Source organism: Amblyomma maculatum, chromosome 1 (assembly GCF_055883805.1).
Source record: "Amblyomma maculatum isolate TAMU_Amacu chromosome 1, ASM5588380v1, whole genome shotgun sequence".
In the NCBI taxonomy this organism is placed as follows: Eukaryota; Metazoa; Arthropoda; class Arachnida; order Ixodida; family Ixodidae; genus Amblyomma; species Amblyomma maculatum.
Window position 1 is genome coordinate 293,704,053 of NC_139344.1, and position 24,037 is coordinate 293,728,089.

At 47.5% G+C, this 24,037-nt stretch overlaps 1 protein-coding gene across 1 annotated transcript in view; it reads left to right on the forward strand.

Moving 5' to 3' along the window:
* LOC146206818 (uncharacterized) overlaps positions 1-24,037 on the forward strand; it is a 106,603-nt gene that overhangs the window by 35,399 nt on the left and 47,167 nt on the right. Inside the window, exons 4-6 of the mRNA XM_084591581.1 lie at positions 14,130-14,184; positions 18,574-18,616; positions 18,745-18,833. Coding sequence (XP_084447707.1) covers positions 14,130-14,184; positions 18,574-18,616; positions 18,745-18,833 — 187 coding nt within the window. The remainder of the gene's footprint in view (positions 1-14,129; positions 14,185-18,573; positions 18,617-18,744; positions 18,834-24,037) is intronic.

Sequence of the window (24,037 nt, forward strand, 5' to 3'; positions counted from 1 at the left end):
AGTTTATTTACTGGTATTAGCCCAACTTCATTGCTGTTTGTTTATTTTCCATATCTTAGGCAGGACAGGAAAAACAAATGTTACAAAAGTGAATAAATTTGACTTTGCCGCCGCAGCCGAGGGACGAAAAAAAAAAAAGGTTGGCAGGGTCGTAGTTGCTTGTAGTCTTGGATAAAGCCCCTCTTGGAGCGCCCCTCGCACCGCGCTTTTATCACAAACAATGGCACGGCGCTGGACAAAGAAGAATTTGGCACTAAGCGTCTCAATGCAAGCAGCAAAAAAAAAAAAAAAAAAGCAGTTCGAACCCGAACGCTGTCGGAGCTGGTTATTCCTCGTCTTAGCTCCGCCACAAAGCTATCTTCAGATGTTCGTGGTGTTAGCATATATTGTGGGGGTGTAGAATTTACTTTTTTTTTTTTCACTGGCAAGAAGAAAAAATATTTTCCCCTTTCTACGATAAAATGAATAGTAGGGCACGGAACTATAACACTGCATAAATTAATATAATATAATTTCAAAGAGCGTCTCCCTAGGAGAAATTGCACGCACACTTGCACTCTCTACCACTTTACTGGTACAGATAAAATGTTTCGACAGTCTGCCAAGTGCAACTTGAAAACCTGAACATGCACAAGCATGCCTTTTCAACCTTCCTACTGAAGTTCCTATATAACGCAAGCAGTGCAGGCTCCAAAGAAAAGGAGAAAAAATGATGTAGTGGGCGGCCGAAGATAATCACCAGCGTTTCAGTCATGTTTCTTTTTTTTTTTTTCTTCCAAATGTTGTGTTCCGGTGATGATAGCAAAAGGTAACGTGCCGCAGTAGCTGCCGGGGACTTTTCCGGTGAATGGGCAAGTAGAAAACAGCCATGTGAAGCTTCTTCAATACAAAAATGTAATGTTGAATCGGGTTTTGCCACTGCGTTTCCGTCATTCCCTTCACTAAAAATCGAAAAGAAAAAAAAACGATGAGGCTCAATGCTGCTGAACCGAATGTCGAGCTTTAGCTCAAATGAGAGAAACCACTGTAATCAAGAGTTAGACGAAATGCAGTCTGATCAGGTGGTGGCATAAAAAAATATACAGGGTCACTGACCAAGTCAAAGTTTCATGAAAACATACTAATGTTTCGGAAGGCCTACAGCTTCGTTGTTCACAATGGATAAATCAGACAAAAAGCATTCGTTTATATCTTCTTCAAATACTTTGACTTGATCAGTGGCCCTATATATATATTTTTTTTAGAGAAAACACTGAATTGGTTTCCCGTTTGATGCTTTTATTTCCGCTTATTTTATTTATTTTATACGTGCATGATGTCCCGTCCTCTTCCTAGCTAATTTTGCTTCGTGAAGGGGGATATACCGCGGATTGTCCGAAGCATTACGGCGTCTACGGTAAACCGTTGATGCATTCGGCAGGGAAGCTGGTTCGGCGTTCATTTTTGCTGTGATGCTATACCTGCCTAGTATCGCCCGCTACTGCGCTTTGCCGCTGTGGCCGGGGGCGTGGAGTGTTCGGTCTAGTTTGCCCGGGCACAACGAAGACGGCGATGTTGCTATGGTGATGGTACTGTTTACGATTCTTAGAAAAACGCGCCACTCGCGCAAGTGAGCAACAGAGCTAACGCTCTAAAAGCCCGTCGGCAGGCAGAGCGTTTCCAAAAGAATGGGGCCCTTATCTCGAGTAAGGTAGATACCGTGTCACCCAGGCGTCCACTCACCCGCCGTCTCAACGCCTAATTTGTTGACTTTATATTTGAACCTTGTTTTGAAGCAACTCGACTTCCTGTGCTCAGAAAGGTGTCCGATCATGTTAGCAGAAGTGACATAGAAGCATGTGAGAATTTTGAAGCATACAAAGAACGTGCTTCCGTTTGACCGCATGAAGCGAAACCACTGTACTGCATTGGTATGGAAAAAGACACAAATTATAGCACATGCCAAATCTGACAGAACGCAATCTGATCGATGCGTCTAATCGTTTGGCATTTGCAGGCAAACATTTAGTAAGCATGGGCGCTCTTGCATGGAGTAAAAATTGGGCTCTGATTATTATGTTGCAAATGTGTGAATGTACATGTAAGTGCTACATCACGAAATTATTTACTACCAACACCTGAAGCCGAAAGGCGGGCTCAATACTAAAGTATACTTGTTGCATACTTGTGTGTGCCCTATGAAATGAGTACAATAAAGTCAGGCTCCAAGCTAATAATGAACACTAGTCCACCCAATATATTGGTTCAGAAAGTGCATGCATCATCACGGGAAGCTGCAGCAGGACAGGTCAGCGTCTTCCATAGCATGCTACTTTTCACATCAGATTTCAGTGTCGATAGAGTGAAATTCTGCAGGAGAAAAATGTTTCTAGGAGATTGATTGTTAAAATTTTATTCTAATTGCCTGAAAATATTGTTCCTTTAATTGCACACACACGCACGCACACACGTACGTACGCACGCTCGCTCGCTCGCTCGCGAGCGAATAAATAAAATAAAGACTCTGTGGAGCATCCAATTGGGAGTGGGGAAGTGGCCGCCATAAGCGCCTATAAAACTGTCCCCGTTAGGTCCTTTCTTCTGGCAACCTTTCTTTACAACCCCCTCTCCCCTTCCCCCATTTCCCACATAGTTTAGTGTGAATGCGCCTCCTCAGTGCCGAAGAGAACATGAATACATGCCGGCCTCCTGCGCGATACATAGCCTCTTGGTGGATTTCACATCTATTTCTAAATATCGATTCATCTCAAAAGGAAGAAATGGGCAATCATTCACTTATTTGCACATTGTAACTTACCAGCTCTAGTTTCCAAGATTGGACAAGCACGAACAAAAAATAAACAAAGGCGACTGTTGAGTGAAGTTTAGCTAATTATAGCTGCATTATCATATTTGTAATCACGTTTGATAAAGCAAATTTCTGTTGACCGCAAGAGCTGGCAGCTTCCACTCCAGTCAAGGAGTGTTCCGATCCCTACTATATCTATGGCATCAACAATAGGGAGGTTTAGAATATGGTACCCCTACCGCTTAGGGGGACAGGGTAATAGCGCGGGTGACAGTAGGAGCACAATTCTCTATTATAGTGCGCACGCTCCGCTATAACTCTATCCCACTTACGGAATGGGTCGCCGTATTCTAAAGCTCGCTAATGATCATTCGATTGCACAGCCCCAAAGACCAGGGTCAAAAGAAAACAAGACAGGCGCCGACTTCAACTAAGGTTCATTGACGAAGTCTGCAGAAATAATGCCATTTCCTTTTCCTTTTCACTCGCCGGAGAAGGGGTAGGCAGCGAACGCGATGGTTAGATGGCATTCTCGAGGCATTGCAGATGAAGCTATGTGATGTTAAGAAGATAGTGAGAGACCGGAAAGCGTGGCGTGACATGGTCCATAGGGTCACGAAGAGTCTTACACGACTGAACGCTTGAACTGAACTGAAGATTGCACTGTGCAATCATGTTGACACCCTGTTTTATTTGTGTTCAGTCAAGCTAGCCTACTGCAGTCCAGTCCAACCCCCTCACGCTCGGCGGGTGGGAGCAATCAGTGGGTGGGAGCAAACTATACTTGGTGTCACAAGATATCTTCAGCAATGCGAAAAGCGGAGGAGCCCTTTCAATTGTGCTTTTAAGTGCCTCTAGCCTGTGGGCACTATAATAGAGAATTGTGCTCTTACTGTCACCCCCGCCAATTTTTTTTTTTTTTTTGGGGGGGGGGGGGGGGGGGCGAGAGGCGCTTAAAAGCACAATTGCCTATTGTACGCGTGATCCTGGTTGGACCAGCTGGGGTGCCTCTGCCTTTCGCTGTGCTGCAAAAATCTTGTGAGACGAAGTATAGGTAAGAGAGGGAAGGCTCCTGTCCCATTTTCGGGGCGCGTATTGTTCGAAGTAGTGGTGCGGTGGGGTGAAGAGGGGAGTTCAATGGGGCAGCCCATGCTGCGCAGAAAGAAAAGCCTTCAGGCAGCGCAAGTTGAGAGGGCTGGGTGGCTGGGTACTCAATTCCTCAGTCATGGATTAGTGGCGCAGCCTGGTGGCAGAATCTGAACTACTTCCAAGATGGCGACCGTGGAACCGCCACCTTAAGGGGGGACACAGGTTTTTCGGACAAAAACATCTCGAAAAAATTAACTTTTTAATAAATGTGATTTTCGAAATCAGTAGCTCTATATCTACCTATTGTGGGATTGTAATAGGGGGATAAATAAGTTTTCCCTGCTTAGTCGCAGCTGACAGTCAAAACCGCCGACCCCACCCAGTGATCGCGTGCGCTATCGAGCGCACGCCGACCACTGCGGGCTATGCTCTTGGGAACAAAGGAACAACACGTGCTGACAACAAACAGACATTTATTGCTGCAGCGACAACAATGCCAGCTAGCAATAAAATACACTAATGAAGTCGTCTGACTCACCAGCAAGGCTACAGGCGAATGTTTGTCCACGCTAGGGCAGGGGATAAACTCCGAGGCCGGACAAGACGGGCAAGCGGGATAAGTACCGCGAGGCTTCGCCTTGCCGGTGACTGCGGAGTGCCGTGAGGAGACGTCCGCTCGCGTCCAGTTCCCGATGCCGAAGAGAGTTGGCTTTGTCCGCGTGCGCGGTGACAAGATCAGGGGTAGCGCTTGTGCTGCCAGTGCTGCCACGACGCTGGTGCCATTTCTCGATAGTTAATGTTAACCACAAATGGTGGTGCCATTCCGCGAAACCTAGAGTAACTACCGCGGGGAAAGCCGACTTTAAAGGGGACGATGGGAGATCGTTCCACACACTATCTGCTAAGTTTTTCATCTCTAGGATCAGTATTTTAATCACAGTGCCAATTTATATAATCGATCTTGCTCGAATTTGGGCCAAAAACGCGGCCGCCGAAGCGGCCATTTTTCGCTAGGCGTAGCTCCCATTTCGTGCGCGGTATGAAAGAGCCGCCTTTCATCTTCAAAATGCCGCCTCTGCTGTTTCCATTCGCCCATTGGTCGCATAAATAATAACAAAAAAGAAAACGTGGCATTTGCAATTCCATTGGCTTTCGGGGTGCACGTGACGGCAAGGCGTCACTGCATTTGGTGGAGCTGGCTGGTGGCGTCTGATCGGCGCGTCCGAGCCGTGGGGAGACTGCAGAGACGTGTGGCACCGGTCATGCTTGGTTCCGAACCGCGAGGTGCATTCACGGCAAGATTTTGTGAAATAGAGAAAAAAAACTGTTGACTAATCTTCTGAAGTGATGCCCTGCCCTGGCTGTGTGCGCTCAGGCCGACGAAAGTTGTGCACCGAACGATCGAGCGTGCCATACAAGCCTGAAGTAGGCCTAGTGTGTTCCCCAGCATGAGAGACTGCTACTGCCAGCGGTCGCACCCGCCGCGACACAGTGATATCGCAGGCTGCAGATGAGCAGAAAGATAAGCTCAGAACAGAAAAAGCTTGAACTCGCGCCAACTCCAGCAACGAAGCGGTAGTCGGATTGTTTTCGTGACGATGACGGCAGCACGGCGGACAGTCTGCTTTGCGAGGTGGAGCTCATGATCGTCAGATATAAACAGTTTGCCGAGACTGGCGCAGTGTAAAGCATACGACGGTGATATTCGCGTTGAAAAAGGTCATCGTGAATAAGAAATCGCTGTCGAACTTATTCTCCAGTGCATAAACTGCGGGGACACATCGTCGTCATAGAGGTTGCCGCGCGTTTGCGCCGATCGGATCGTGTCTATAGTCTTTAATGAATGTGCTTACTTCCCGTGCAATGCAGAGCACTGGGAAGCAGCAAACAGAACCAAACGACATTTTTTTTCTCACAATGAACGTTCTTCACCGCAGTCTTGATGCGAGAACATGGTAAAACGGCGTACGTGAAAAAAAAAATGTTGCTGCCTGCATGTGACTCGCATAGCCGAAAAAGTGACAACTGAACGTGCTGCAACTGCAAATCAAATTGAAAAAGGTGACCCTTGGATGTTGGAAAGCAAAGAAACTACATCCCTGAAGGTTTCTAGCCATTTTAAATTGTAAATGTGTGCATTGCACCAGGAAATGTCTGTTAAATAATCCCCCATTTCTTTTCTTGCTCTTTTCTTGAAGCATGCATTGTTGACTACTTGCAGTTTTGCGGCCTCAATATCTCGGCACCAGTGAATTTTCGTTGCTCTTGAAATAGGGTGTTCTTGGTGACTTGAAGACGTGGCAAATTGCACCACAGGTGCGCGCCCCGTCCAAGACTGTGATCAGAGACGAAGAAATATGGATAACGACACTTGAGAGTTACAAAGAGATTAACTGAAGTTTACATACAAAACTTGGCAATATTTACAGCAAGGTTAGGCAAAAGATACATGGATCTTGCTCGCTCGGCCTAGCCGAAGATGTACACATCAAGCCATAGCTCAGAACATCCGACTGGTCTCTCGGGCTTGGTTTTAAGCCCTCAGTGTCCAGCCCACATTTCAATTCCGTCCAATCGCCACAAACTTCAACATGATTGGTTCGTGGCCACGTGCAACTTCAGCAGCGTGAGTGAAACCCTTTCCACACAACGAAAGAAAAAAACACAAAACACATGCTGCGCACATTCTACTGTACACCTTGCCGCGTTCTCGCGTTAATATCATCAAAGCAAATGAGCAGCGTCGTTAGTGGACCGCCGCTGTCTCGCACCTCCGCTCTTCCTAGAACTTGCAAAGCCCGTGCCCTCTGGCTTAGCGGCGGCGCGAAGAAAAGACGCTTGGTTAATCGGTCCTCCCGCGAACGCCTTCCTCTTAGTTCAATGTTCCCCATCACTCTTCCACTGGCGCCGAATGTCACCCTTCTGTCTGGATGCGGCGTGTCTGTGAACGGGCGTTTCAACTGCGACTGCAGTGTCGCGTCTGCTCGTATGAAAAGCATACGGTAGGTATGCACAAAGCAGCTTAACCTACCCCTTTGGGGACTCGATTGCCTGTCAGCCGCCCAGTGACACTCGTCACTCTAATGGCTTTCCCTGCTTCATCCGGTGATTCGCAGCGCCTTCTTGTCTACACGCAGCTAGCATCAATTCATGCTGCAAGCAAAACTACCACAGGGCACTGAGTACATAGCCGCTAATCCGGGGGCGCCTAGCGATACCTTACACGCCCCTCCCAAGATTTTACAAGGGGCCCAAATGACACCTTTAAAATGGCAACCGACAAAGGGTATCGGCATACGTCACAAAACCCCCCTGAGGGTGGTGAAAGTAGCTCTAGAATGTAACCACTGTTACAGCTTCACGCATGCACTCCAACAAAACTTTGCTGGGTGAGAAACAAAGATAGCATGCACACACACAAATACATGACACTTGTTTGAAGTCCAAGTTCGTGCGCGGCGTTCAGTTCACACTTTCACGCACGCACCCATTCTGCTCGCGAACAGCACACTCAACTCAAGTGCATGCAATAAAGGGAAACACTGGAAATTTCGGTTGCACGCATGTCGACATCAGACACTGGCATCATGAGGCATGCAGCATGTCTGTCACGTGTCCCACACAGTTCCACAGTGTCCCTCACATCACCTCACTGAGATTTGTCAGCATTAGACGTTTCCTACCTTCCCTGCATCCCGGTGCAATCACCACTGTCTGCCTCCCAGTTCTCGTTTGGTAACCTGGACAGTGCATCGGCGTTGCCGTGAGTGCTTCCCTTCCGGTGTTCCACCACCACATTATATCTTTGCAGGGCAAGTGCCCAGCGTGTCAACTTTGCGCCCTGAGGGGTGGTCCAGGTGAGAAAAGAGAGGGGGTTATGTTTGGACACCACCGTAATCTGGGCTCCGAACAGCCAGAGGTCAAACTTCCCCAGCTCCCAAATCACGGAAAATGCTTCCCTTTTTATAGTCGACCATCGCGCCTGGGTTGGAGAGAATCGATGGCTCGCGAAAGCGATCGGTCGCTCCAAGCCATGTTTCGCGCATTTAGCGAGACAGGCTTCTGCTGCCACAGCTGAGGCATCTCTGCACAGTCAAAATGGCTTGCACGGTTCTGGCGTCCCAAGGGCAACGGTTTCGCAGAGCGCAGTCTTGAGTTTTTGGAACGCGCTTTCGGCTCTCACAGACCATGATATTGTGTTCGGTATTTTTGTCCCGTCCATTCCATCAATGGTGTTCCGACCTCTGCACAATTAGGCACGTAGCCCCTGTCGTAGCCGCACAACCCGAGCACACTACGAAGCTCCTTTTTCGTTTTCGGCACCTTCCCCCTTAATAGCTGACAACTTGTCGGGATCGGGTGCATGGGTTCCCGACCCAACCACTTGGCCCAAACAACGGATTAATCCTATCCCTACCTGGCACTTTTCCAGTTTAACCTTAAAGTTTGCTTTCTGCTGGTGCTCGGACCTTGTTTGGCATCTGTGGCAGCTGTTACAGTACTCACGCACGTCCTTTTCAATACCCGGCCAATAAAAGTTGTGCTTAATCCAAGCTTTTGTTTTTCGGATTCCTAGATATCCATCCCGGCTAGCTTCATGAGCTAATTTTAGGACTTCTGGACGCCGGGATTTCGGGAGCACCAGCTGCATTACTTGTTGTCCAAGCAACTTTTCCTTATGATAGAGCAAGCCATCTATCTCTGCCATGCCTCCTCTCCCTTCCTGACTGTTGTTCCAAGCTTCTATAAACGTGGGATCACTTTTTTGCTCCTTCTGAAAAGCTCTGAAATACTCGCTGCTTTCTCCGGCTGTACTAAGAGCCGTGTCTTCAGTATCTCGAGCACTGTCTTTTGTTTCCTTACTGGTTACCGCTTTTACTTCCTGTGTGATAATGACCCTACAGGCTGCTTCTCCCTGTGCGCCTGGCACCAGTTCTGTCAGGTCAACTTTCATCTGGTCTGTGGCTTCCGCCTTACTCGCTGCTACAAAGCCTTTCTTATCATCTTCATCTCTAAGGGACTCCCAGGCTTCCTCAGAGAGTAAGCAATCTGTCCTCGATCCAAGCTTGTCTGTCAGGTCGCACACCACTGGTACTGCCTCTTTAATGTCGGCGAAAATGCCCGAGTCGCGACCTATCGTGAAGGGAACAATAGCAAGTTTGGCCTGCACCTTCTCTCCGAAAGCAGATATCAACTCGATAGTTCCACATGGCTTAACCAGCTCTGGCGGTACTATGCTTTCGCGTACTACCGTGATCTCGGACCCCGTGTCGTGAATCGCGTCAATCCGTCGGTTCTGACAAGTCAAAGAAATCGGTTTCAACTCGCTCATTGTGACAACTCCGTCCTGCGTCACTACGCGTGCAGAGAGTTTTTCCCCTTTTGTGTGGGGAGCTTTCTGAACAGCTGGCCCCCCGCCGTGTGGGCAGTCAGCCCTTCTATGTCCCGTTGAGCCGCACAAGAAGCACCCTTTGTACCTCTGCTTTACGTCTGGCTGCTGCTCGGTTCCTATTTCTCGCTTAGGGGGGCCTGCGTCTCTCCTTCCTTCTCGCCCACCAAAGCCTCCCGCGCCTCCCGGTTCACACTTTTTGACCGCTCTATTCTTTTCTTGAGCCTTTTCAAAATTTTGTAACAAAGTGGCAAGCTCTGGTACTTTCTTCCACCCTTCACCTTCTTGCAAGATTACATAGCGAAGGGCGTCTTCCGACAGTGTGTTTTTTAACTGGTCGGCCACTAGCAATTCGGCCAGCTCCTCAAATGTTTTGGCTCCCCTTGCGTTTGCATAGCAGTTAAAATAACTCTGCAGGTGGGTTGCGAACGCTTTCCAGACTTCATTGGGTAAGTTTTTGGACCCCATGAATCTTCTGCGGTACTCTCCTGCAGAAAGTTTAAGCTCTTCCAAAACCACTTTCTTCAGAACCTCATACTTGTGATGCTGTGCCGGTGTCAAGCGCGTTGACAGGGACTGAACTTTTTTCGCAACTAGCGGGAATGCAATGTGGCCCCACAAGTCCTTTGGTACCGCGTAAGCCTCTAGCGTATGTTCGACCGACTCTAACCAGACCGGAACTTCTGCCTCTGCCGGGAACTTCAGGATCGCGCCTGATAGCCATTTTGAGTAGCGACCGAACTCAGCGCGCATATTTTTTCTCCACAACAGCGGTGTTCTTCGCCGCACTTCCTTCCTTACTTGCTAAAAATTTTGCTAGCTCAAGCTCAAGTTCGAGAGCTCGAACCCTCATTTCCTCCCTTTTCACCTCCATAGCTGTCTGGCTATCGGGAATCTCAGTAATGGATTAACTGTCCTCAGTTACCACCGTCTCATCTGTAGCGCTCAATTTTCCCGCCTTTCGCCCGTCCGGGTTTAAATGTGCAAACCGGGTATTCATGCACCCCTCGGAATCCTACACAGACAGCAATGATTGCGTCAAAATGAAGGGCAAAGAGGACTCATTCGCTTGTCGGAGCAGAAGCTGGCTTCTGACCTTTTGTCGCCTGTCCTTTGTCCTTCCTACTGTCGTTGTCTCCAGCCTCCTTGTAGCTGATGATCACGATCGCGATGCCTGCAGCCGGTCCTTATCACGCGCCGCTGCAGCTCCTCTTCGGGATCTTCGTTTCGGCAGCCGGTCCTTTTGACGCGCCGCTGCTCGCTCCAGATCAAGCCCTTGGTGTCTGCAGCCGGTCCTCTTGACACGTCGCTGTACGCTTCACCTCGGGATCTTGATTTCAGCAGCCGGTCCTTTTGACGCGCCGCTGCACTCTTCACCTCAGGATCTTGGTTCCAGCAGCCGGTACTTTTGACGCGCCGCTGTACTCTTCACCGCAGGATCTTGGTTTCAGCGGCCGGTCCATTTGACGCGCCGCTGCTCGCCTCAGCGGTAGCCTCCTAGCTGCCGCTGTGCTTGCTGCTGCTTCTCTTGTCTGCTCTCCTGGAATGCCGCTTCCCTCCTGCGTCTGCATTGCAGGAACGTCGTCGTCTTTCCCTTGTGCTCCCACAGGGTCCTGTCGACTGCACCAGTGAATTTTGGTTAACTCTGGTTAACCCTAGTTGAATTGCGGTAGCAACGGCGGAAGCTTCCCTAGTTGAATTGCGATAGCAACGGCGGAAGCTTCTTTTGCTTGCTTCATTATTCTCTATCACGCCCTATCAGTGTTAGTTGCTACATTATTCAGGTCAGGGTCCAGGGATTTTAAGCGGCAGTGGATAGGCCCCGCAATCCCAAGTATTTTTGAAACACCGCGAAACGTATGTGGGTGCGAGTTGATACTGCCGCCGCTTCGATCTTGGCTCACTGGAACTAGATTACCGCCCGTGGACCTGCCGCCCAGCGTCGAGCCTGTACATGCCTTCCGCTGCGTCCACGTAGACAACTTCGTTGCTCATCTTGAAATAGGTTCTTCTTGGTGACTTGAAGACGTGGCAAATTGCACCACAGGCGTGCCCCGTCCAAGACGGTGATCAGAGATGACGAAATATGGATAACGACACTTGAGAGTTAGAAAAAGATTAACTGAAGTTTATATAGAAAACTTGGCAATATTTACAGCAATGTTAGGCAAAAGATACATGGATCTGGCTCGCTCGGCCTAGCCGAAGATGTACAGTACTCACGGATTGAAATAGGACACTCGGAGCGCGTGGCCGTCGCTGCATGCAGCGCCGTCCGTGGATGCTCATGGAACCAAGGTGCAGCATTGTGGTATAGCGCGAGGGGGAGAACATCTAAAAAGCAGAACTGCTTCTTCCGGTCGCCAATAAGCCGGCCTGTTGTTTACCACACTGCCTTGCATGCAGCGACGGCCACGCGCTCCGAGTGTCCTATTTCAATCCGTGAGTACTGTACACATCAAGCCATAGCTCAGAACATCCGACTGGTCTCTCAGGCTTGGTTTTAAGCCCTCCGTGTCCAGCCCACATTTCAATTGCGTCCAATCGCCACGAACTTCAACATGATTGGTTCGTGGCCACGTGCAACTTCAGCAGTGTGAGTGAAACCCTTTCCATACAACGAAAGAAAAAAAACACAAAACACAAAATGTCACATGCTGGCCACATTCTACTGTACACCTTGCCGCATTCTTGCGTTAATATCATCAAAGCAAATGAGCAGCGTCGTTAGCGGACTGCCGCCGTCTCGCACCCCCGCTCTTCCTAGAACTTGCAAAGCCTGTGACCTCTGGCTTAGCGGCGGCGCGAAGAAAAGACGCCCGGTCAATCGGTCCTCCCGCGAACACCTTCCCCTTTGTTCAACGTTCCCCATCACTCTTCCACCAGCGCCGAACGTCACCCTTCTGTCTGGACGCGGCGTGTCTGTGAACGGACGTTTCAACCGCGACGGCAGTGTCTTGTCGGCTCGTATGAAAAGCATACGGTAGGTACGCACAAAGCAGCTTAACCTACCCCTTTGAGGACTCAATTGCCTGGCAGCCGCCCAATGACACTCATCACTCTAATGGCTTTCCCTGCTTCATCCGGGGACTCGCGGCGCCTTCTTGTCTGCACGCAGCTAGCATTAGTCCATGCTACAAGCAAAACTACCACGGGGAACTGAGTACATAGCCGCTAATCCGGGGGCACCTAGCGATACCTTACAGCACCCAAAGCACGTAGAGCTGAAATTCTTTTTGTTCTAGGAAGCTGAATGTATGCTGTGAAGCAGAATTTTTGTTTTTGAAAGTTAAATTGTGTATACTAAAAATAATAAGGTTGCAAAATGAGTGCTAATTAACATGTCGGGAAACTGCTCCCAACATTTCATTCTTTACTCTTCTGGCGACATAACCATGCTTTAATTTTAAGTTTTTTACTACTCTTTATTTGAGAATTTAAACCTTAAACAATAGAAGTTGATTAGTAATTACCTTGCAACATAATTGTGCTATAGCAAAAAGGATTGCATATTTGAAATCAGCATGAAAAATTCGGTAAGGCTGTGAATTTTATTACAATTTGCCGAAAAATAACAAATAGGTCTAAGACCCATGTCCCCCCCTTAAACCAACTACTGTGCATGGATTAATAAGGCTAAAACAAATGCAGTGCAATACGAGTACACACACTGTTGTGCTAGTTGATTTAACCTGTACTAATTGATTTGAAGTACATATCAGCCATTTGAGTAGTAAGTACTGTTACTGTACTGTCAGCAGCAAACGTTTGTGGGATCTCCACCACATGGCAGAGTGACTGAAATCTGCATTGCTGCGCCATCTGCTGAATTGCGCCCGATGACGAGGCTAATGGAAATTGCGTCTGAAGCACGCCTGTCCTTCTTTCGCTATGCCTTGTCGCTTGTTTCCCTGCTTTTGACACTTATTGTTGAATCGCTGTCATCATCATTGCACAGGGCAAAAGGTGTCTGCAAACTCCTCCCAAAGTAGACTGGCGATGTCTTCTTTTTTTTACTTCCTGGGATAGAAGTCTTGCAAATATGCATTGGCTCCGATGATACTGTTGTATATGTTCAAGCTCGCCTGCGGTGTTGCCAAGTCCGTTGTGAATGTTGGGGTTGGCTGTGCAAAGATCCACGGGCATCATAGCTGATCACGCTTTCACTTTTGACAAAAAAAATGGCATCGTTAACAAACATTCGGGCTGTGGGCAAATTTCTGTTGCAAGATATCTGGTTGCTTTGCTACGTTCGTAGGGCTGGAATCCTCCTGCAAACTGCCAACACATAGCCTTGTGCATTTCACACAGGGCTCGTCGTGCAAAGGTCGAGGGATTTTATTGGTACAGATCACTTTCTTTCTCAGTACTTACATCTACGTAGTATCCTTGGCTTTAGTTGCATGAGTCACGATGCTGTATGCAGAAGCATCTTTTGCTTTGAGATTTTCATTTCCAAGCCTTTGGATTGAAATATTGAATGCCTAGCAGTTTGACTGAATATTCGAAATTATCTGATATTTGCGCAAGCCTTTCATAAAAACTGTTTCACACACGAGAAATTTGTGGGTGTTGGGTATGAGAGAGAAGTAATGTGACGAGGATTCCTCCCTCTCAACCACAGACCAGGATCTCTGCAGCGGCCAGGGCACAGTGGATGACTTCACGTTGTCCTTTCTCATTATTTTTGAAAAGTAGTGCCTCCTGAGACTCATCTGTTCTGTGAGGTTCTCCAAATCTTGGGCACTTCCATATCATGTGGATCATGTCCGCTATGCCCTTGCATTGTTTGCACTTGAGGCTGAAAATTTCTGGGTGTCAGTTCTATAAAGCTGGGGATTGGCAATTTTTCTCTCCTTGCAGGTGAAGGTCATCATTCTTGGACAAGATCCTTACCATAACCCAGGCCAAGCACATGGTAAGTGTCTGAAAATGCAAACAGTCTATAAATATATTGACATCACAGAGTAACGATACACAAAATTATTACAGTGACAGTTGAGCCTTTTATAATCATTTTGGTGCTTTTGCAGAAGCACAAGCTTATATAATGATCAGGTGGCAAGTTACAGCTTCTATTCCTATTGTATTTGCTTGTGCTTGGTAGCTTCTAGTCACTGGAAAATTTTCCAGTGACTAGGGGTTGCGGGTCCATGGGTTGCCCGAGTCAGTTCTTGTTTGGTGTGTGCGTGTGTAGTTTTTCTCGCACCGTCATAGGTCGACACCATGAGGAGGGGCTCACTCACACTCACGACCAGTGACTCAACCCCACTCACTCGCACTCATACTCATGCCCGCTGCCATTCATCGCCACACACACACACTCATGGCCACTCCTGTTCGTGGCCACACACTCACACTCACGGTCACTCTGGTACACATCCACTCACGCTCACACTCATGCCCTCTGTCATTCAGGGCCACTCACTCACACTCGCACTCACGGCGACTCTCATACATGTCCACTCAGTCACTCACATGCTCGCCCGCTCCCATTCACGGCCACTCACTCGCACTCACTCATGGCTGCTCCCATTTGTGGCCACGCCCTCACACTCGCACTGATGCCAGTCCTGCTCATGGCCACTCACTCACACTCACTCATGGCCACTCCTATTCATAGCTGCTCACTCACACTCATGACTGCTCCCATTCCCGGCCATTCACTCGCACTCGCACTCACGACCACTGCGTGAGTGTGAGTGAGGCGATATGAGTACACTCATGAGTGAGTGCGCAGACCTATGCAAGAAGTATTAGAATAGCGCAGATAGGTTTACGCATGCTAAAAAGCATTATGCAGGACATTACGCTATTTGTCACTTCTGCAATTTTGGCTCAGCAGTTAATTCAGTCTACTGGCGCCACCTTGTTGTTAGAACAGTAGCCGTTTTTATTTAAAAAAAAAACACTTGTTAGGTCCTATTTCTGCGGCACAATCATCACTCTGTATAAAAAATAAACCAAAATTAGAGCTACGAGATTTGTTCTAAGCGATGGGTCCGGCGTCAAAGTGAGCAGTCATTTCGGAAACGATGATCACGAACAAGAATCGTGCATGCTAAACGTCTGTTTCACGTGAAGCAGTTTCACCCGCTGACATTGCGATCATCATCAGCCTGCGACAGGACATAGTGTATGCCTAGCCTCAAACGGTTTGAGCAGCGCCATTGTGCTTGCTCTGCATGCGAACACTAACACCGAACACCGGAGTGTGCTTTGATGTGCGGTCACGCGGGAGGAGTTGCCACGGCAGAGATCTATTTGTTCTAGTTAAATTGAATCTTGCACTGAATCTGAGAGCGCACTGATTGTAATATCAACACATTTCTTGTTGTTGCCACTATCGCGAGAAATCCCGGATTCCTTATGCAAGCATCAAGCAACCCCGCATGATGTCCTTGCATGTTGGTCGAATCGTACTCACTGCATAAGCGTCTCATGCGAAAGCACTGATCGAAAATTGCACTGCAACATTAGCATCAACATTTTCGTTTGGCGCAAGCGCACTAAATTTAAAGTACGGTATCTCAGTTTTCCCGCATGCCGATTTTATCCTGCAGCGCTTGAACATGCGTATTCATCGCAGCTTTGGTAGCGCTGCCAAGAAGTACAGAGATTGAGCAAAGGTATGGTTCTCTTGAAGATTGGCTTCTAGAGCTCTGCATAGTATAGCCCCTTGTTTTCCAGGTAATGAACATTTTTTGACAATACCGCAGTCCCGGAGCGGATGGAAGGCGAAGTAAGTTTGCCGGGTTGGGTCGCCTAAGCACCCGTGTGTTTCACCTCTTAACTTTTTGGTTCACAGACATGCGCTATCATTGCTTCATGCACTTCCTTTTTTTCCCTCCCTGTCTATACTTTTCGTCCTGGCTTCTTTCGTTCTTGCCCATTCTCCATGTATCTTGGTAAAAGCTCGTTTTTCGCCACAGCACTTCTCATATGTATTCCAATAAAATCCTATATCTGAGAATTAGGCAACACATAAATAACAGTCAAAGAACACCGAACGCGACCCCACGGTGAACGCGCTGACCATAAGATCGCCTCCAAGGAAGTGAGCTGTGAAACATACTGCCCTCAAGTTGTATCACACCCAGCTCACAAAGGCGACTGTAAGTAGATTACCGGGAATGCTAGCCCGCTAGTTCCCTTCCTCACGCCAGCTAACAAGAGGGGAAGCGAAGGACACGGCTCTACTGCTGCTCACTGATCATATGGTTAACATTAGCTTCGGGCTGATTCATCCTTTTTGTGACTGTTCGTTCCCCCCCCATCCACACACACACACACACACACATACTGCACGGGGACAAAAGCTCATTTTCCTGCCTTGGTGTAAAATTGTGCAGAAATTATTTCACAATGGTGGGGTGGGTTTATTTTCCAAGCAGTAGTTGTGTGCAGGTCTGGTCTTGCCTAACCTGGGCAGAGATGCAAGTAATCTGTGGACCCACTGTAACACACTCCCCCCTTCCGTTCTACCCCTTAACCCTTGACAACAGGACGGTGACGAACCTAGGAATGTCTCCTCACTTGAGGCAAGCTAGGGGAGACAGGGACAATGCAATGCGTGCATTCCAAAGGCCTAGAAGATGCTAGCACTGTACACAACTAATATGCAACAGTTTGTTGCGTTGATGAAGCAAGGGACGTCGTTTCGCGGAAAACTATGTGCAGGGAACACCTCCCGTCATTTTCACGTGGCATGAAAGCAACCTCCTGGCCGAGCACTGAACGCGCCGACCACAAAATCACCTTTGAGGAGGTGAGCGTCCTTGCTGTGGAAACCAATCCTTTCAAAAGACGACACGTCAAGTCTTGGTTCATCCGACTGACAGCAGCAGCAGTAAATAGGAAGCCGGGATCTCTACCCTCCGCGTACACAATTGGATTCCACCAAGGGTTGGGAAAGGGGAAGCAAAGGCCGCTGCTTGCTACTGCGGGCCTTGCATTTCAGTCGCCCCTGAGGAAGGGACCGAGTTGGTTCTGAAATGTCTAGTTTTAATGAATATTTTTGGTTGGTGATAGTGTTTCTCAAACTTTTGTTTCAAGAACCCAACCAGGCAGATTTCTGCCGAAGATATTGTCCTTCAAATCGAGGTGAAATTGGCGCCGAGATGTCGCGCATGCGCAGGTGTGCTACTTGAAAAATGTTCATCGGTACATCTTAGGCACCCGAGCTGCAGCTGGCAGAAAGTTGTGAAGCTTTGTTGTAACGCCGTTCAAAAAATTATTTTATATGCCTGACACCTTCATTTAAGGCTTCATAGATCGCTCATATTGCTGTGCATTCCTCTTGAACTGAGCGTTCGCATGGCAATGGCGTGAGGGCACTGCAACACGTCAACCAGAAAAGGTATGCGACATTCTAAACTGAAATAAAAAGAAAAATATGCCCTGAAGATCGTCTGCTTTCTATATGAATGAAGGAAAGAGAATAGGAACTCTTAAAACAATGCAAACATTTGAAAGGACATACAACAATCGTAATTATAAAACTCTAGTGCTCAAATTTCCAGCTTCATTGAGACATTTTGTGATAATGGTGGTGGTGGTGGTGGTGGTGGTGGTAGTGGTAGTGGTGGTAGTGGTGGTGGTGGTGGTGGTAGTGTTAGTGGTGGTAGTGGTGGTTGTGGTGGTTGTGGTGGTGGTGTAGTAGTAGTTAAGTAGTAGTTGTAGTAGTAGCTATAGTAGTAGTAGCAGTAGTAGTAGTAGTAGTAGTAGTAGTGTAGTAGTGCACATGTTTTCTATAGATGCTCACATGAGGCCTCACCCAGGCGGTCGAAATTTTGGAGCCTCATGACACCATTCTCTCCTCTTCCTCCCTTGTGGTGTGGTTCAGGCATCCGAGTAATGACAGTTACTCTGCCTTTCATTTCTTCCAATTTTCCTATAATATTTATGGTATTGCAAAACTTGCTGAGAAAAAGCATCTTGAACAGTAGCAAAATTTGCTATTCCCCATGTTACACTTGCGGCATTAATTTACATGGCAGTATAAGCCTCATGCCATGGTCTATTCAACGAAACATGCCATAAACCAGTCTACACTAGCAAGCTGCAGTGCATGCCCTTTTGTGCGTAACATGTGCAGCTTCTGGCAAGGGCACTTTGTTTAGTGATGATTGCAATGGCCGAGAGGTAAGCAAATTCCTCCAACTCAAAACTGTTGGTAATTCATGCATCTTGTTTAAGTAGGTGTATTGTCTTTGTGGGGAAATTTCTTGTACAATTTAATAACATTTTTACTGGGATTACTGGCTCATTCTTGTGTATCTTGCCTTACTCTTATTCCCTTGCCTAGGTCTGGCATTCAGTGTTCCCAAAGGTGTTGCTATTCCCATGAGGTAAGATGAGCATTTCTTTAAGCTGTGCTTTGTGTTGTTTCCTCTCTTCCATTGTTTTATACCTTCAGAGCCCATTTCCTCGTGGGATTCTTATATTTACTGTGTAAAACATGGCTTCTCCTGTTCAGCCTTTTGAACATGTACAAGGAACTTGCGGCTGATGTTCCTGGCTTTCAACAGCCCTCACATGGCAACCTGACAGGATGGGCAGAGCAAGGTGAGAAGCTGCAAGGTCAAAACATTATTTTGGAAGTAGTGCTTAATTTGAATAGCCGGTCAACTATTGTGTGCTGGCCACTGCATTCCTGCTAATCTTCCTGGTTTGCCCAGGAGATTCTCGGATTTTTACTGCCCAATTGTACGGCCACTGCCCTATATCTCCTGAAAAGTTCCCTTTGCCTGCACAATTAAGGATGTTTTGCGAAAACGGCATCATAGGCTAAGCAGCCGATCAAAGCTAAATCATGCCAAAGTGGCTCTGGTTGGTGGCATTTCATGTTCGCTGCTGCTGCTGCTTGTGTGTTTGTTTAGGGTTAGCTAGGCTATGTATTTGTGTGTGGTGTACGGGTTAGAGTTAGAATGCTCGTGTGATTCAAGTCGGGGCGTTACCAAAGCCCAAGAAATATTGCACAAGTTTTTGCAATATCTTGCATGGCTTTCAGTGTTTCGTGATTGAGAAAAGGCAGACATTGTGTTTTCGTGGTGGCAAAGGTGATTTGAAACTTAAAGGCCCACCAAAAGGAGGGGGAGGAGGTCAGCGAGACTAAGGAAAGTCGAAATACTGATAGATATTGAAGGATAGACCCTCGTACAAGAATTTTTGATCTGGCTTGAACAGAACCAGGGCAAGCGGTGATTGAAAATCACTCCTGAATTTTCCCTCTCAACTCATGCGCTTGGAGCATGCTGCAACAAAAGCGGGAAAAAACAGATTACAGGCTGGGACCATGCTTTGCCCACAAACACATCATCGGTTGGCTTACTTCCGGTTAGTGCGCTCACTCCGGCTCCGCGCTCTCGGTCTGGGTACTGCTGCTGAGACACCTCTCAGACATAGACCCTGAGCTGAAACAGCAAATTCTGCGGTTGAGCACGGAGATGGGCTTTGAGCCATATAAAGATACTTCAATGAAGGATCCAGCGAGCCCCGAACAGCGACTCCGGCGACTCGTCGTGCTTACCAGATCCCCCAACGGCATCGCGGACGGTGAGGATGATTGGTAAGTGCGGCTAGTGGTCTTTTTTCTAATAAACAGGGAAAGAAGATATAGTGCTCGCTGTGGCAGTTGCTGTTGAAAGGATAGAACGGCAAAATAAAGTAGCCGTAGCGATAGTGAGAAAGGGCATTAGATATTCTGCACTTCTTTGTGGGAGTTAAGCACTATAATATATGTACACAACTACTCCATTCAGTGTTTCCGTTGCCATTACTTGCAGTTGTCTCTTGCTGCAGTGTTCCGCAGATGTGCTACATTCGAGGTTAACACAGGTGCATTTGCGACTTCTGCCGGCAGATGTCCACACCTCTGGAGTAGGTGCACTACTGCGATGTGCCATCTGAGAGATACGTAACCCAGCACCCTAATTACTAACTGGCACCTGATGGTGTACTGGGTGAGAAAGTAATCCAGGTGCGCCTCGCGACTGAAATGCTTTCATGCTTCATGGTAATCAGTGACTTTCAAAACTTACATGTTCGTACCCTACCCTGTAAATACATAAAGGTCTGCTGACATGAGATATGATGTACAAATTTCTTGTCAACTTAATGAAATTTTTAGCTAATTCTTTTTTTCTCTTATAATTAACGGATTGTTGGATTTTCATCTGTATGAGTAAAGTATGCTGCACAAGTTTTAAAATGTCACATTTGCATGTGTGCTTGTCAGAAATTGGGATCGAATCTAGCACTGTTGGTCCCTGCATATCGCAAATTGCGTCTGTTTTTGATGACTGCCTGACCAATTTTTATAATGCAGAGGAGAAATGCCCGTGGGCTTGCATTGATCGCAGTACCCTATGTCTGCGGCCGAACACAAAAGCATGCAAGCCGATAAAGCCCAATTCATATGACGAACCATCAGTCCACAAACCGCATAGTACGTGTTCACTCATAACTGAAAACTGGTCATTGATCCGACATCAAGCGGACTCTGCAAATCAAGGAGAGGAGCTTTGGTCTGCACATACCTCAGGCTCACCGACCCCCTCTGTCCAACTTCCCCCTCTGCACCCCTATCCGAAACAATCAACTATACACCGTCTCACAAGCTGTTTGCAGCACTGCGAAAGGCAGTTAGGAGGATGCGCACTATATAGATGTAATAGGTAATTGTGCTCCTATGCGTGCCCCGAATTGGTGGGGGCGACAGAGCACACTTAATCTGTTATAGTGCACCGGGGTGACCAGCATGTAAGAGCACAATGCGCATGATCCTGAATGGGGCAGGGCTGTCTCAACACGTACTACGCCAGGGTGTCTAGCGACCGGGAATTGAAAAACCGGGAAAAATCAGGGAAATGTCAGGAAAGCCATCAAAAATTTCACCAAGTCAGGGAAAATGGCACAATATATTCTGCAGTGCATTTTCATTTTAAGCTGACGCACAACAATTATGTTATGCAGATTTTTTTTTACCACGCCGCAAGGCGAGGCGTGATATATTACTTTGATGCTAACTCATGGCTGAACTGCCACAATAGAAGAAACAATGCGCTTGTGAGTTTAGTACTCAATAAAATATGCAGAAGCACTGCGTGAGAGTAGTACTCAACAAAAAGCAGAAATAACCGCGCCGGCAGTGGCCAGCGCAAAAGTACAGTATTCTAGAAGGCTTTGTAGTGGAAAGAGTGGGGCGCGTTTCGCTGGGAAACGCTGAGGCAGAAAATGTAGTTGGTCGCACGCGGTGCTGCAGTCGAATACTGGAGTCGAAAAGTTGGCGCCTTCTTCGCTGTGCGGCGTAGAATCGAGGCGCATCGCAGGAAGTTCGAGCACTGCAGTTGTAAAAAAGCGCCGAATTCGGCTAGAAGTAGTGTTAAAATGAAAAAAAAAAAAATTGTTAAAAATATGCATGGGGGTGAGAACATGGGGGGATTCCTTTGCACATGTGGCACCACTCCACAGAAGGGAAGCCGTGAACAAGCAGCCTGAACTGAACACCGTGCAAAAGCATTGCTATTGCCAAAGGTTAGGGTGAAGATTGAAAAACCACCTGGAGCAGGAAAACTGCACAACAGAGCGTTTTTTTATACCCGCTTTTATTTCGTATTTTGCCTTAATTGCTTCTTTCCTAGTGTCTAATACAGCTCAAGAATGAACTATAGATGACCTCCAAAGGAGGGCTCTCAGACTGCTGATGCTTCGGTACTGGAAATAAACATTGAGTTGAAAATCGGAGCTTGTACGTGCAACCGACGCTTTTCTTCTGCTAGTCCTGCGCTATTTTCCCTTTGCTGAAACAGACTATAGATTGCTTTACATCGTGTATTTCTGTGGAATACTGGGCTCATAGGCGTTTCCTTTTTATTTGTTCACGTTAGCACTTCCTGCGATAAAAAACAAAAAAAGCAGGAGAGTATAGGGAGTATTCATGTGACGTAGTAGCGACGTCTCAGCCCACCCTGTGCCATTTTGATGTTTGTCGGGCATCGGTCGCGTAGCGCAGTTGTCCGCACGTACGTACGTGTCTCGTCATATTTTTGTTGTCCGTGCGTGCTCACTGTTTCGCTGCAGATGAGATGGAAGCTAGGAAACGCCTCCATCCCCTCATCAGCCTATTTGGCAAGTTTGTGCGACGCAGACAAGGAGAGGTATGCTGCCAAAATTGAGGCTTGCAGCGTGGATTCGTTTTCGTTCGACGCTCGGGACTGCGCTGTGGAACGCTCGTGCACAGACGGGGCAAACCATTGGCTTCCACCACATGTCCGGAAGATTGAAGCGCGACCCGTCGCATAGATGGATTTTGCGTCGTCGACAATGAAGAAGTGCCGATTACATGGCGATGTTTTCGCGAGATGCACCACGAGCGACCTACCAAGAACGCCAGCCAAGGTTATTCAGTGCAAACAATCAGAAATTAGCTTTTACGCTCTTCATATGTGGGCGCAGAACCATCACCGATATGATGCCGGCTGTCTGAACGCTAGTAAGACTTTGTGCGATGCCGCACTCACTTTCTACAATTGTTGTGCTCCACATTCGTAATTAAATATCGTAGATTGAGCTAGTGCGCTTACCTGAAAAGAAATGCCATGCACACGCGCGGCACTTGTCGGGAGCGGCACTGATGTTTTGCTGGTTGATCCTAGCCAGCCATTCGAGGAGCCGCTTTTCCGACAGCAGCTTCATGCGGTCGCATTCATTTAGTCGAATCTTCGGTATCTTGAAGAAACCGAGGTCCTTGTTGCTTTTCGGCTTTTGCTCCTTGGTCTGACTCCAGCTATTTGCAGCCGGCAATAACGCAGTGTACCATAGCTGGCGGCGAAGTGCAGAACGGCAGCGCAACAATTGACAGCTTTGCCCGCTCGGCTCGAACTGAACACAAAGATGGCACATTGCCCCACAATGCACCGCGCTTGACGCGTCAGTGAATACTCCATATTGGTTGTCCTGATCACTCAAAGTCACTGAGTGCTGAGAGGATGGCATTTTATGTGACAAAGTTGTACCGTTGTACTTTTAAGCTAAGTCGCTCCGCATAGGTCGACCTCACCTCACCTAATTATACCTTTAATGCGTTAATTCCAGAGTGTTTGCCTGTGCCTGTCAGGGGCTTAAATCTAAGTCTGGGCTCAAGAGTCTGAGATCCCCTACCAGTATTTGACTAGGATCTTGGGCCTTCCGTGCTCTAATCTATATATAAGGATTGCATGAATATAAAGCAGGCAATAATTGTCAATGGTGGTCTGAATATTAACAATCCTTTTCTATCATTTCAAAAACTTCGCAGTGTTTTAGAAAGAATTATTAACATGTTTCTGAATCCTGATATGGAGAAAAATAAGCCAGTTTCACCGCACAAAGGCTGGAACCGATTCTGCCATGCGCCAAGTCTCAGATTTTGCTGGTTCGCGCACAGTGTTAAGGCATAGTTGAGTTTCCCCTTCAGGTGGCCAGGTGAGGAAACATTTGATGATATCGATGTTGTTAATAACTTGAAGATTCGGACTCGCAACAATCACGTTACTTCATGGCACGACAGAAAGATTAACTATTTATTTACACATAAATAAAACAAGAAGACACAAGCAAGGAGAAAATTATTTACATGACTGACCCGTTGGTCGGGCGAAATCAGCCCTGGTTTAATCCAGAGCGCTTACTTTTAAGCCATCTGTCTCTGCCCTTGGCGGGGACAGCTACCAATAAGCAATCAGGCAACTTTTCTCGCCAATCAAATACTGGGGAAAGGACACTAACTA